We start from the raw sequence: 14012 nt of genomic DNA, 5'->3' as shown, positions 1-14012 counted from the left end.
GTGCCCTATGGGAGTGAAGATGCCGAGAACCAGGAGAATCCAGGGCACTGGGATTTCTGAAGAAATTAAGTTTTAAAGCCCTTTATTTCCCCTCTGCAACCAGGGAGAGGTGAACTGGGCTGAGACATGGGAAGAGATAGGAAAAGTCTTCCCATGGCATTGCCAGCACCCATAGGGTAGTAAACCCACTACCCTGCAGAGCAAAGGGTCAGTCTCCAGCTCTCAGTACTACCAGAGAGGTAGGCAGAGGTGGGTATTGGTGAAACCCTTAAGTATAATCCCAGAGAACTCTGCAGAAACTGCTTTTGCTCCCCTGATGGCTCCCCATGGGTCCCAGCAGCACCCACTACCCCTGCAAGCTGTACCCAAGGGAGTGTGTCCTCTCCACTTGTCTTCTCTCTCCCTTTACTCTGATTTTGAGTCATTTTCCCTCCTTTCCCCGGCTGTTTTCTGTGAAAAGCAGTAGCAAATCTCTCTCAGGCTGCTCATCTCACACCTCCCATGTTGTTCCCTCCCACCCTCTCTGTGCAGCCAAATTCTTTTGACCCAAACATTGTGGGTTAATGCAGCCACCTCCACAGCCCAGGAGGCAGAGAGGAACATGGACCCCTCTGGGAGGAAGTAGGGGACAGCTACAGGCCACCATGTGGGTGCTGATGCTGTTACAGGGCACTTTGCCACCACTAAAGTTCAGCTGTGGATAGATTTGAGGAGGGGTTGGCTGGAGATGGACTATCCCTCATCCAGCTCTGGTCCATCTGGATGCTGGAAGTGCCAGTCCCTCGTCCAGGGCTGAAGCAGTGGTGGAAAAATTTGAATTGATTTGGATTCTTTTCTTATCAGCATCCCTTGTTCACCAGGCTCCCACTGGAAGCACAGGTCCTGTGGCCCTGCCCCTGCCCCAGCAGGGTCGTGCTCCTCAGAGGGGACGTCAGCAATGAGCAAAGTGACTGCAGCAAATTCCCACAGAGACTGGGGGTGCAGAGAGGAGAAGGACCTTGGATGGCTGAGATTTATGGGTGATTTTTAGCGATGTTGGGAGTGTGCAGCACAGGCATTGGGGCAGCCAGGAGTCCCTTCTCCCACTGCTGCAGCCAGTTCTATTTAGCTCGGAGGGATGAGGAGGGCAGCAAGGAAGAGAGGAGATGAAAGGCTCAGCCACCCACATTTTGCAGGTGCCTTGATGTATTTCCAGGCTCCTGGCTCAGACAGCACTGGGAACAACGGGAGCAGAGCAGAAAAACAATGGCAAGGACAGGACAAAATCCTTCCCTTAGTCCTCATCACAGTAGAGGGGTCCTGAACACCCTCCCAACCTTCCCATGGTGTAGATGGTGCTGTGCTGGTGCTGAGCCCTTGGGAACAGCAACTCCCCACAGACTTCAGCCCACACCCCCCTCCCAGGCATCACCAGGTGCCCTGGGGCCAGCGCTGAACCTCTCACATGAGGATGAGGCTTTGGCTCGCCCCATATCAGCCCAGCAGCTCCTCTGCCCAGTGCAGTGACTCCCTGCTCCCACTTTGCCATGTCCTGTGCCAGCTTTGGCCAGAGGCAGCATCTTCTGGAAAGAGCAGAGGGAAGAGCCTCAGGTCTCATGGAGCACCAATATCAGTGGTACCTGAGGATGCTGCATCCCCGGGCTAGTGAGGATGAGAGAGGACCCCAGGCCGAGGCTGTTGTCCTCTGCAGCACCTTGCCTTCAGATTAGTGCTGCTGTTTGCCCAGCTCTGCCTCCCGTTTGCATCTTATTTCTGCTGCTTTTCTGGAACTGACCCTTTGGCCTGATCCTTGCTAAGGTAACCAGGAACCTGGCAACTGGGTTGCTCGTAAATTAAAGGGCGTGTGAATGGTTGCTTCATTAAAAATAGCATAAAGTGGATTTTTCCACTCTGTGCTCTCCAGACCTGTCCCTCAGGGGGAGCCCTCACTAAAATTGGATGTTGTCACCCACCTCCGTCCCCTGTGGGGTTACAAACACAGTCTGTGCTCTGTACAACTGAAATAAGGTCCTGGAAAGGGCACAGCATGCAGCATGACAGAGTCCTGCTGATCAGCTCACAGCCTGCTTCCTGACCCTGTCCCTGAAGATCCCCTTGCCCAAGGCCATGTGCCCCGGGACCATAGACACCAAGGGGGACAGGACACCCCCAGCAGTGTCTAGGGCTGGGTATGAGCATGCTAGGGAAAGCAAGCTCTGCAGTTGCCAGCTGGGACTGCAACCTCTGCTCTGTGGCATTACCACCCGTTCCAACCACCTCAAAAATCCATCCTGACCAGCACTGGGATAAAATTAATCCGACAATGCCCTCTGATGGTGGAAACAACCCTGGTGTGGCTGGTGCTGCACCATTACTGAGCCTCATGGGACCAGTAACACTCCCTGGGCTTCATCTTGGGCTGTAGGTGCCTGGGGACAGATGGGGACAAAGCAGAGGGGCTGCAGGAGAGATGGGGCAGAGAGGGGCTTGGTTAATCACGGGCACTGCCCAACTTTGCTCTCTGTAGCACCAAGAGTGGGATGGGCTCCGATCTGTGCATGCCAGGCTGGATTTGCATCTACACTGACAATTCCAGGGCCAGCCAGGACACAGGCAGGATGTGGCTCTGGCCCCATGACAGAGCTGCCATGCAGCTGGGAGAGCTCCTACCCTCATGCCCCCAGCCCTCTGGGCTCTGGTAACACCCAGTGTCTGCCCCGAGCTGGCCCAGAGCTCAAGTGATAACTCACCCTGCACATGAGCCACCAGCTCACAGGGATGAGTCCTCTCTGGATAAAACATCAACATGTCCTGTACCCACCGTGGGGAGGTGACAGCTCCCAGCTGGATCATTGCCTCACTGGTGTGGATAAAAAAACTGTGCTTCAATAAAGAAGCATTAAGGTGCTGCAACATTGATGTAGCATTTATTTTTCCCCAGCCAGAATCATTCCCCTGCTCCAGAAGGAAATCCTTCCGCCTTCTCTTTCTCCTTGTTAGGCTCCTTCTGGTTCAGTAATCTCCCTGTGTGTTTCTCCCTGTGGGTCCTTCCTTTCCAAGCTCAAAACCCATCTCCTCTACCCTTGGTTGGGTGGGATCCTACGTGACTCCAACAGCAGCCCTGGCACCCCTCCACATCTCCCCACCCAAGCCAACCCCACAATAAGCAAGACAGAGGCGTTTGGTGTCTTTTATTAGGGCCAAAGCCCCTCAGCTGGGTTTGTTTTATTGTCACAGCCAATGACAGGTTCAGAGAGTGCCATGCCATGGCAGGCTGAGGTGCAGCCCCCAAAGCACTGCCAGGGAGGGCAGTGCAGCAGGCAGCAGAGACCATGGCCAGGGGCATCAGCACCTGCCCCGCCACCGCCTGGCACCTGCAGGATCCACCTGGGAAAAGGAACAAGATCCAAGTCCTGCAAGGGCACCAAGAGAGCCCTGGTCAGGGACGGGTGGGAAACATGTCCCTGCCACAGCTCTAATGCAAGACAAACCCAGCCACATTTACAGCCCTCCCTCCACCTCACCAAGGGATAGGTTTCCCTCAGGTTCATCATCCCACCCCACCCATGCATCTCCAGCCACAGGACAAGGAAGACCTGAGCTGGAACTCCATCAGCAGGTAACAAGGGCTAATCCAGGACACTCAGCCCACTCCAGCCCCCTGAAGTGATCCACTTTCCCTCCATCCTGGTGCCCCAACCCAGACCTACCTTGCTCTTTGTCTTGTCCTCCAACGTGTCCTCATTTGGGCACTGTAGGAGAGCACAGGAGACAAAAACACCTTGAACTCCCCTTGTCTTACTCCCCTTTTGTCTCCCAAAAGTGCTGTGTGCTCACCCCAATGTGCACCTGCACATCTCAACCCTGCACACCCCATCCCTGCACACACCTACCCCAAGCAATCCCACACTCCCCCATCACTGCCTGCTCCAGGCCAGTGTCCCCCGAGGCCCCAGCCTGGGTGACTCCAAGGTGCTCTGTGTCCCCAGCACAATGCCCAGCTCATCCTCCTTGGCCAGTTGGGCTGATCCCCCAGTGGGCAGCAGGGGAAGGGGAATTCTGCCCCTCTGCTCCACGCAGGTGAGACCTGCAGAGCTGCCTCGAGCCCTGGGACCCAACAGCAGCAGAAGGAGCTGGAGCTGCTGGAGTGAGCTCAGAGGAGGCCACAGAGCTGCTCTGAGGGCTGGAGCCCCTCTGCTCTGGAGCCAGGCTGGGAGAGCTGGGGGTGTTCATGTGGAGAAGGGAAGGCTCTGGGGGAGACCTTCCAGGGCCTAAAGGGGCTCCAGGAGAGCTGGAGAGGGACTTTGGACAAGGCATGGCATGACAGGACAAGGGGAATGGCTTCTCACTGCCAGAGGGCAGGGTTAGATGGGGTATGGGGAAAGAATTTCTCCCTGTGAGGATAGTGAGGCCCTGGCCCAGGTTACCCAGAGAAGCTGTGGCTGCCCCTGGATCCCTGGAAAAGTTCAAGGCTAGGCTGGACGGGGCTTGGAGCAATCTGGGATAGTGGAAGGTGTCCCTGCCCATGGCAGGGTGTGGGACTGGGTGAACTTTAAGATCCCATCCCACCCAGATCATTGTTCTGTTGAGACTCCCTGCACAGCTGCACTGAGGATGTGCCTGTGGGGCCACGGGACTGGGGCCAGCTGGGTCAGCTCTCCTGCAGGGTCCAGCAGCAGCTCCCACAGAGCTGAGCACTGACCCTGTGCCTCACCAACAGCCCTGGAGCTTCCAGAGGGACTGGGGTGCTGGGGTTGCCAGATTGGAACCCTGCCTGTGTGGGAAGAGGGGCAGAGTGTGTCTGGGGGCAAGAGTGTGCTTGGAAGCCACGGGAGAGGAAATATAAGTGTTTAAGGACATCTGGCCAGCACAGGAACACACAGAGGGTGTGCGGGCAGTGATCCCCCCGTGGGCCGAGGAGGGGCTGTGGGGAGCAACACAGGGCAGGTCTGCTCTGGATGCCCTGCTGAGGCAGGGAAATGTGAGTGGGAAATGTGGGCAGGATGCCAAGACATAAATCAGAGCAGCCCAGATGCAGGGGAGGAGGTTCACACACACCCCCCCATGCTTGGGGCAGGAGCAGGGGCAGCCAGTGCTGGGCCAGGCCTCCCGCAGCTCCTCTGGCTCTCCCATTTCTGGTTTCCTCCCCATTTTTTTCCTGTGAATAAGGAAAGGTGATTTCAAGATGCTTCAAGACCATAAACCGAAGCAGCCCAAAGGTGCAGCTCCACAGGGCTTCCCAGTGTTCTTAGACTCCCTCACAACCAGGATCAACACAAAACAGGGACAAACCAGAGCACTGGGAAAGTGAGACCAGGAAAAGGCAGGCAAGGGTTCCTGCTCCTCCTTCCCGTGAGCCACTCTCACCTTTCACGTCCAGTCTGCAGTCTACTGAGGCTTCCCCCAGGGGGTTCACAGCCTTGCAGGTGTAGACACCCCCATCAAAAGGGCCAGGCTTGCGGATTTCCAGGGAGCACACCCCCTGATCAATCAGTGCTATGTATTTGGGATCTTCCCGGATCTCCATCTGATTTTTCAACCAAATTATTTTGGGCTGAAAGTTTAAAGCAGGGAGAGAAATGAGAAATCTAATTGTCCCCAAAATGCAGCCACCTCTCTCTGCCTTTGCACTGGCCCTGCCTGAAGCTTGTGGCCATGGTAGGATTCACAGTCAGAAGTATTTTGAAGATCCAGATCTCCCACTTGTGGGCCCTAACCACTGCTCCACCCTTCCTCCTCCAGCACAGAGGAAACAGGACATGGTTTGATTTAAGACCAGTCTCCCATCTCCATGCAGAAATGTGCCCCAGTTTGACTCAGAGGGCAGCTTCAGCCCCTTAACCTCACCCAACCATAATCAGCACCAACCACCTCCCAGATGGTCTCCCACCTCCAGGCACCTTGCAAAAAACCCCACTGGTGTCCCCAGGCCAAGGTTATAGTGTCCACAGAGGAGCCACCGACCTGGGGGAAGCCCCGGACGGAGCAGAAGAGGTGAGTGCTGTAGCCCCGTGTAGTCGTTCGGTCCGTCAGGGGCTGCGTGAACTTTGGAGGCTCCATCATGTCCCGCTGGGGGATCTTCTCTGGCTGGTAAGTGGTTTCTAAGGAAATAATTAATTCTAGCTGAGGCAGACCTCAGGTTCCCAGGCTGACCAACATAGGAATTCAGCACAAGGTACCCAAACCCACTTCTGTTCCCTCTTGTAAGAAGCCAGATGTCACCTGGCCTGACCCAAGGACCTGGCCTCAGCTCAGAGCAGCCCTGTTTCCTCATCCAATCATGGCATGTAGTGCCCAGGCCCTGCAAGGAACAGGGGGGATGCCAACCCCACTGTGACACACCCTGTGTGCAGCAGGTCAGACCCAGGCCAGGCACACTCTGAATCTCCCACTCCATCCCCAAATCTCATCCACAGAAACGCGTTGGAGGGAAGCTCTGCAGATGGCAGAGACACTAGGTCATTGTGTGCTACCAGGGAGCAGGACAGAAATGGATGGAAGGAGAGCAGGGCTGGTTGGAGATTTGGCCCCGAGCTGTGGGCACAAAGCCAGGTCTGTTCTGACCCTTCCCAGCTCCTGCTTCCATCTCATCCCAGGGATGTCCATTCCTTGGTTCCTCTCAGGGGGCTGAGCATGGCACAGGCTTTCCCCAGAGGAGAAATTATTTGCAGAGAGGGGTCAGGGGACCTCTGGACCTTGGGGGTGCTCAGCCTCACCCCTGCTGGTCTTGTCCTGGGGACCAGCCCAGCAGCATCAACACAACTCCAAGGAAGCCCTGCTGGCCCATTTGTCAAAACCACTCTTGGATACCGCCCTCCCCAGCCCCTCAACCAGGACATGTCCCCACTTGTCTTCTCGATGTAGGCCACCCCAGAGGCCACAGCAGCGCTGTCGCTGAGCCCACAGATGTTCTCGGAGAACACTCGGAAGGAGTAGGTGTTGCCAATGATGAGGTCAGAGATGGTGCAGCTGGTGCGGGTGCAGCGCTCCAGAACCGTGAACCATTTCTGGAAGGAAAAAAGGAGGAAAAAAGAGAGCAGTGAGGAAAGACAGGCTGTGACAAGGATGGAGAAGGTGTAGGGTGGGGCAGGGAGTGCAGCAGTCCCTCTTCCATCAGGGCATCACCAGCAGCAGGAGCGCCCATGCTCACCCCACTCTTCTTGTCTGACTTCTGCACCCTGTAGCCCTTGATCTCAGCATTCCCATTGTCCGCAGGGGGGGTCCACTCCAGGGCCACATTAAAGCCCCACACATCCACCAGCTTCAGGTTCTGGGGAGGGCCAGGTGGCTCTGCAAACACAAACACCCTCAGGGTGACATCCAGTTTGCTCCCCCCACATTCTGTACCTTGACCATCCCTTGATCTTTCTTTTAATCTCTCCTCACCCTGGTGCAGCACACAAGGGATGAGAAGCTGTGAGGGGCAAGGCTGGCAGAAACTCTGCATCCCCAACAGAGAAATTCACATGCATGATCCTGTTGAGGATCTCACTGGAACAGGGACTCCAGAGTCCTTTGTCTTGTTGCTGCCACATCACATCCCACCCAGGACAAGCCTTACCCAACCAAGGAGGAGAAATGAACTCCAGAGTGATCCTGCAGGGTCCTGTCCTCAGCTTACCAACGACCTGAATGTCCAGGGTAGCCTTGTCCTCGGCTCCGTTGATCTGCACGGTGAGCTCGTACTTGCCCGAGTCGCCGCGCTGGGCCTGGCGGATGTAGAAGATGGTGTCCCGAGCCGTGTTGCGGATGTTGATGCGGTTGGTGTCCAGGGGCTGCCCTCCCTTGGTCCAGCTCACCTCGGGCTGTGGCTTTCCCTGGAGCAAGAGGCAGGTCAGGAGCCACTCGGGCACAGCAGGTCCTGCTGGGAGGGACAGGTGGCAGAGCCACCCCGCTGTGTCCAGGCAGCAGCAGCACGAGTGCCACCTCTCCCATCCAGCAGTCCCCGAGAAAGAAGGTACAGCTGATTCCTGTCAGACTCACTAGTGCGAAGCCATCGGGCTCCAGGGATGAGGCAGGAACATGGTAGCTCCCCAAGGTCTTCATGGAGCAAGCCCCAGTGTACTTGCCAGGGCACAGCTGTGCTCTCACAGGGCCCAGGTGCTGAGCCCAGGCTCCAGCTTAGCACCAGGACTTGGACTCGGCATACAGGAAAATTTATGTCTGGAGCATGGCCAGCACAGAGTCCAAACTGTCTGTGAGACATGGCATGGACAAGCCCCTCAGCTCAGGGGCCTCTCACTCCCTGTGCTTGCCCAACATGTTTCAGAGCCACCTGCCACGGTGGAGATGCTCTGGTTATGTCCCAGACATGATGAAGGAGATAGCTGAGGAGACAACCTCCAGCCTAGCCCTCCAGTGTCAGCATTGATCCACCATCACAGCCCTGGGGCATCCGTCCTCCAAAGGCAGCTGGTCCCCTCTAGGCACCCCAGTGCTGTGCTGTGGGGTCCCAAGGCATATGGCCAGATCCTGGCCAGGAGCACAAGCTGAACTGGACCTATTGGTTGAGACAGCAGCAACAGTCCATGTCCTGATGGGTTTGGGGTTGTCCCACTGCAGCATCATCAGAAAAGATGTAGCAGGGGAAAAATGGGATCTGTGCAGGAAGAGGAGAGAGATTCCCAGCCCATCACCCACCCTTGGCTCATAAGACACAGTGACCAGGCCAAGTCAGAGCACAGTTGGACCCATAAGCTAACCTGCAGGAGCTAATCTGGAGTGAAATGCCCAGTGGATTAAATTGCCCACGTACCTGAAAGGGGATCATGATGTTCACAGCATCCCCCACACGCCTGATGTAAGTCTCCCGCAGGTGCCGAGGCATGCGGATCTTCGGGAGCTCTAGGATGGAATTCACATTCTGAGACAAGGAACTCCCACTCCTCAGCTGGCTGACCCTCCCCATACACACCCCTGCTTGGCCAGCAAGAAATCCACCCCAACACGGCCACCTTCTCCCTCTCATCTCCTGGACAGCTCTGCTCCCCTGCAAGACTGTGCTAGCCTATGCCACTGAATGTACCCAGAGTGTTAGCTGTCCCTGGGATCCCAAGTCACCATCCCAAGGGCAGCATTCTGATGGATCATTCACCCCTCTTCATTACTGCCCGGCCATGCAGACAGCCTGGCCTCAACCAGAAGAGCCACAACACAACTTATATTGTAACAAGGCAGGGAACAGCATCTCCCAGTTGGGAAATATTTCTCCCCCTGACTTTCCGGAGGCATACAGCCCAACTTTCAGCAAGGACAAGGCTTGACCTCCACCTTCCCTGTGCAGTCCAGGCCTCTGAAACACCAAGGAGGTGCCTGGTCATACCAAGTTGTGAAAGGCTAAGGCTCGTGACAAAGGCAAACATCCCCAAGGAAACATAACAAAGACAAGCAAAATCCCCACTGGAAAATGCTCATGGAACGTGTCCCCTTCCCAGGGCGGAACAGAAGCCGTACAACTCTGCTGGCTCAGTGACACCCAGGGATCCCTCTGGAGCCCCTCGGAAAGGAGCGGGGAGTCTCTGCCCAGGTTAAATGTGCACAAGCTTAACCCTGGGGAGGGGGCCCAGCCAGAATAAACCAGGCCTGAGCCAAACAGTTGTGAGGGCCCTCCCTGACAGCTGAGACTGTCCCTGCTCTGCTCGTGCTGAGATTTCTGCAGGGATCATCCCCAGTGCTGCCACTTGGGCTCATCAGTCTCTCTCAGGCAGGGAAACCTGACCTCGGGGAGGAATGTTAATTCATGGATGTTTTCCCCAGCTCCCCAGTGCTTCTCTCAGAGGGACTGGGCTGGCCAAGGTCAGTGGCCCCAGTGACAAAGTGCCATGGTGGGAAGGCCTTTTTTCCTGCCCTTGTTCCCTGCAAAATGTGACTCCCATGCTGATCCTCCATCTGGTTTCTCCTTGCCTCTCTCCACCTCCCAAGCCCACTCATCCCACCTGTTGTTAAGCTCTGTGCTGTCCGATTGCTGCTATTTAAAATACCCTGGGGTGCTATAAATGAACTGGTGAGATGTACAAAATGCAGGCCCAGAGAAAATGGGAAGGGAAGGGAAGGGAAGGGAAGGGAAGGGAAGGGAAGGGAAGGGAAGGGAAGGGAAGGGAAGGGAAGGGAAGGGAAGGGAAGGGAAGGGAAGGGAAGGGAAGGGAAGGGAAGGGAAGGGAAGGGAAGGGAAGGGAAGGGAAGGGAAGGGAAGGGAAGGGAAGGGAAGGGAAGGGAAGGGAAGGGAAGGGAAGGGAAGGGAAGGGAAGGGAAGGGAAGGGAAGGGAAGGGAAGGGAAGGGAAGGGAAGGGAAGGGAAGGGAAGGGAAGGGAAGGGAAGGGAAGGGAAGGGAAGGGAAGGGACCCAGTAGATTAAGTTGTGTGGGGGTCTCTCAGCTCTTTGGGTTTTACATCTGTACATATGCCTGGGACAAAGCTCTGACAGCAGGTACAAGGTGTAGAAAGCACAAGCTGTGCCATCTCATGCCACTCCCTCACACCCCAGTTTTCCCAGTTCTATGAGGTTTGGTGGGATGGTTTTGAGATTAGAGGTGAACAGGCACAGCCACCACCCCAAAGCCAAATTCACCTCCTCCGAGCACACTGAGAAGATGGACCCTGCAGGACCCTTTCCATGGCTGATAGTCTTCTCCAAGCCTTTTCCTATGAAAAGCTGGTGGTTCCTGGAATAACTTTTGTTATCATTACTATTTTTAAGCAGCTGAAAAATCTGATGTGTTGAATAACAAGAAAACTTTAGCATTAATAATTCCTTCTGAGGGAAAATGACTATTTGCTCTTTGCTGAGTGCAAACAGGCCCTGCCCTTCTGCATCAGCCATCTGCACATTGGCAGCACCCTGAGAGGAATGTGAGTCTTGCTAAGCATGGGAGCAACTCATTCATTAGCGAGTTCAGCATGATTAAAGTTCCCATGCTCCAGACAACCAGCTCTTGACTTCCCTGAGATAAATAAACAAAGCTGTCCAATGTGTGTGGACAGTGTGCCATGGCATATTCAGGATGTGACACCACCGAGGGGAGGAGATGTGCTGAGGGGGAGGTGGATTCTGAGCTCTTGCCATTAAATGGGAAAATGTGGATCTGCCTTTTGAGTCCTTCACCCCCAAAATTTCAACATCAGCAAGATTGGAGAGGTCAGGAAACTTCTGCCAAGGGAATTGGACACAGTCACTGAGAACAACATCTGTCAAAGTCTGGATGACACCCATGAGAGGCTGCTCATGGTGCAGGGATGGACAGAGATTTCACACAGGAATTCTGCCCTCAGGAGCAGTACTCACGGAGGATCTCCCTGATGAGCACTGGCTGCTCCAGCGTGGCCGGGATGCTGGTTCCGCTGGCACTGACAGCCATCACCCGCACATGGATCTTGTCCCCAGAGCTGAGGTTTGGGATTGTGTAGCGGGTGGAAAGAAAAGGCTCCTGGTTCACAGCTTTCCAGTCTGAACCTGCAACAGACCCAGCACAGGTCTTTGGATGTGCCGTGGATAGACAGACACGCCCTGAGCAGCAGGATCAAGGCCCGGAAGGCGAGACCCAGAGGCAAAGAATCCTTTCACTGGAAATGGGGAAGGATTTGGGGCACCAGCAGAAAAACGAACTTTGGCAGGGAGGTTGGCCACCCCTGCCAAGGAGTGTGGGGTATGAAGTGCTGGCAGGAGCTCAGCACTGGAACACGAGGACATTTGCAAGCAAGAAAAGGCATCGGGCCAGTGAACACGTCCCTGCTGACCAGGTGCATTTCTGAAACGAAAGATCCTTGGAGCTCCCTGCCAGGCACTCTGCTCCTCTCACTGCCCCAGGACAACACTGGGGCTCACAATGGACAAACCCCTCCACACTGAGCAAGATCTGCTCAGGACCTGCCCCTGGCCGGATAGACCTCTCCACGTGTTCTTCCTGCTTGTAAGGGATGTCTCAAACTCAACCCAGAGCCCAGCCCTCCTCCAGACCCAGCTAACCTGCCTTTGCCATGTGCCAAACCTCTCAAGATGTTTCTCACTTAGAAAATAAACTGTCTCAGTCCCCCAGGGAGTGGGTGTCCCAGGTGGGCAATGAGAGTGACCCACATATGCCAGGGTGAGCCAAGCCCTCATGTGCACCTTCAGAACAAGATGATTTTCTTGTCAATGCTACTGGAGCAGGCAAATCCCACCAGATCCTCTTTCCCTTCACCACTGGCATTGCTCGAATCAGCCCGCACTCAAATCTCACCATATTTTAGCCAACCAGAGTCCTATACCAGCCCAAATACAGCAGTCCTGTGGCCCCCGGGTGATGACAGAGGGACTGGAGTTCTCCTGTCCTCCAGCAGACCCAAAGCAAGCCAGCAGAGCATCCAGGCTGGGCCCTTTTGGTGGCTGTCAGACACATCCCTCCAGGAATGGCTCCATCTTTCCTTGTCCCATGCACAGACCTCCTCAAGCATCCCACCCAGTCATAGTGACCTCTCCACCCGCTGCCCAACAATGGAAGCCTCAGCCAAGAATGTGTCCATCATGTGTGCCACAAGCTAAACAGCTGAGGATCAAGTTCCCTGAGGTCCATAGGCCACCTGGGTCTCCCAAACCACTCAGCCCAGCCTTCCCTTGCAGATCCCCCCAGCCACACAGACCCTTCACTCTCATCCCAAAGCCCAGCAGGGCTTTGAGAGAGTGCCCAAAACACAAATCTTATCCACTCACCTCGTTCCACCGCCCAGCAATACAACTGGAGAACCATGGACAATTGCTGGACAACTGCTGCCCCCTCCCAGCCCACCTCCATCCACCACGGCCACCCTCCTTCCAGACATAATCAAGTCTGTTGATACATGCCCAGGACCCTTCCCTTCCCCATCCTCCCATTTTATCCCCGTTCCTTCCATGCTTCATTTTGGGAAAACATGGAAGGGTTGAATGTTTTCCTCCTGTTTTCTTGAAATACCATCCCAGCCCCGGGTCTCTGCAGCTCTGGAGCTCATCAGAGACCATCCCCAGAGGTTGTGTTGGTCTCTGCTCCCCCCTAGAGCTGGACATAGCAGTGACTCTAAACCTTCTCCAAGCCCCTGCTAAAGCCATCACTACTGTCTGAAGGCAATGGGATTCCCTGTTCCTTCATGGAAAAGAAATAAGCATTAAAAATGGATCCATTTGGGCAAAGAAAGTGAATTGTTGATGGGGGAAATGCACTGCTGTGTTCCACTCAGCTCCATCCCATCCCACAACCATGCACCATGTCTCCATGCTCATGAGGTAGGAAAGACCAAACCTACTTCCATCTTTGCAGATCTCCACCACATATCCATCCAGGCCTGCCCGGCCCGTCTGCTCCGGGGCTTTCCAGGTCAGCGTGAATGAGTTTTCACTCACTTCTTCCACAGCCAAGGACAAGGGGCAGCTGGGTGGCTCTGTAACAAACCCACAGTGGTGACGGCAGGGCTCGAGTACCGGGGCTCTTGGAGGGCAATCACTCAACCTCCAGGACTGTCTTCAGTCCACCTAATCCCCAGCCCTATCCCACTGCAAAAATATCCTTGATGACTTCACCCCCCCATCCCTTCTCCCCGGCACATGCCTCCTCCAAGCCTTGCTTATGTCCCCTCCCCACTCCAGTGTTCCCCACTCACCTTCCTTTGGTTTCTCCAGTTTAGGTTCAGGGGCTGGGGCTGGGGGTTCGTCTGGGGGAGCTGAGGAACCTTCTGCAGGCACGGGAGTTGCCTCTGCTCCAGCTTCTGTGGGGATGGGAGCAGGTTCGCCTGTGGGGGCTGGGGGCTGCTCCGGGGGATGCTCGGGGGTTGGGGTCTCTTCAGTAGCTGCTGCTGGGGCTGGGGCTGCTTCTTCCTTTGGGGCTGCTTCTTCTTTTGGGGCTGCTCCTTCCTTTGGGGCTGCTTCTTCTTTTGGGGCTGCTTCTTCTTTTGGGGCTGCTCCTTCCTTCGGGGCTGCTCCTTCCTTCGGGGCTGGCGCTGCCTTTTTCTTGGCCGCTGCCGGAGCCGGTTTTTTGGCTGGAGGTGCAGTTTTCCCAGTCATCGCTGAAAAGCGTAGGGGCTGGGCAA

General features: G+C 55.5%; 1 protein-coding gene across 1 annotated transcript; it reads right to left on the bottom strand.

Annotated features, from left to right (window-relative positions):
• Positions 1-3682: 3682 nt before the first annotated feature.
• MYBPH (myosin binding protein H) lies at positions 3683-13986 on the bottom strand. The gene is made up of 10 exons (XM_064399156.1): positions 13587-13986; positions 13233-13367; positions 11260-11427; positions 8735-8823; positions 7601-7796; positions 7130-7269; positions 6827-6986; positions 5944-6080; positions 5347-5533; positions 3683-3731 (listed from the first exon to the last, which is right to left on the bottom strand). The coding sequence occupies exons 1-10, from the start codon at positions 13984-13986 to the stop codon at positions 3721-3723; spliced, it is 1623 nt and encodes a 540-aa protein (XP_064255226.1). The 3' UTR covers positions 3683-3720.
• Positions 13987-14012: the final 26 nt, after the last annotated feature.

This window comes from Passer domesticus, chromosome 25, assembly GCF_036417665.1.
Source record: "Passer domesticus isolate bPasDom1 chromosome 25, bPasDom1.hap1, whole genome shotgun sequence".
Taxonomy (NCBI): domain Eukaryota; kingdom Metazoa; phylum Chordata; class Aves; order Passeriformes; family Passeridae; genus Passer; species Passer domesticus.
The sequence above is the reverse complement of the archived record's forward strand: the minus strand, read 5'-3'. Positions and strand labels throughout refer to the sequence as shown.

Excerpts from the sequence above, each read along its gene's own strand:
- MYBPH (XM_064399156.1), bottom strand. The coding sequence starts at position 13,986 with ATGACTGGGAAAACTGCACCTCCAGCCAAAAAACCGGCTCCGGCAGCG. Across the intron at positions 7,270-7,600 it reads CCTGGACATTCAGGTCGTTG|AGCCACCTGGCCCTCCCCAG; the intron begins GTAAGCTGAGGA and ends TTGTGTTTGCAG. Across the intron at positions 6,987-7,129 it reads AGTCAGACAAGAAGAGTGGG|AAATGGTTCACGGTTCTGGA; the intron begins GTGAGCATGGGC and ends TTTTCCTTCCAG.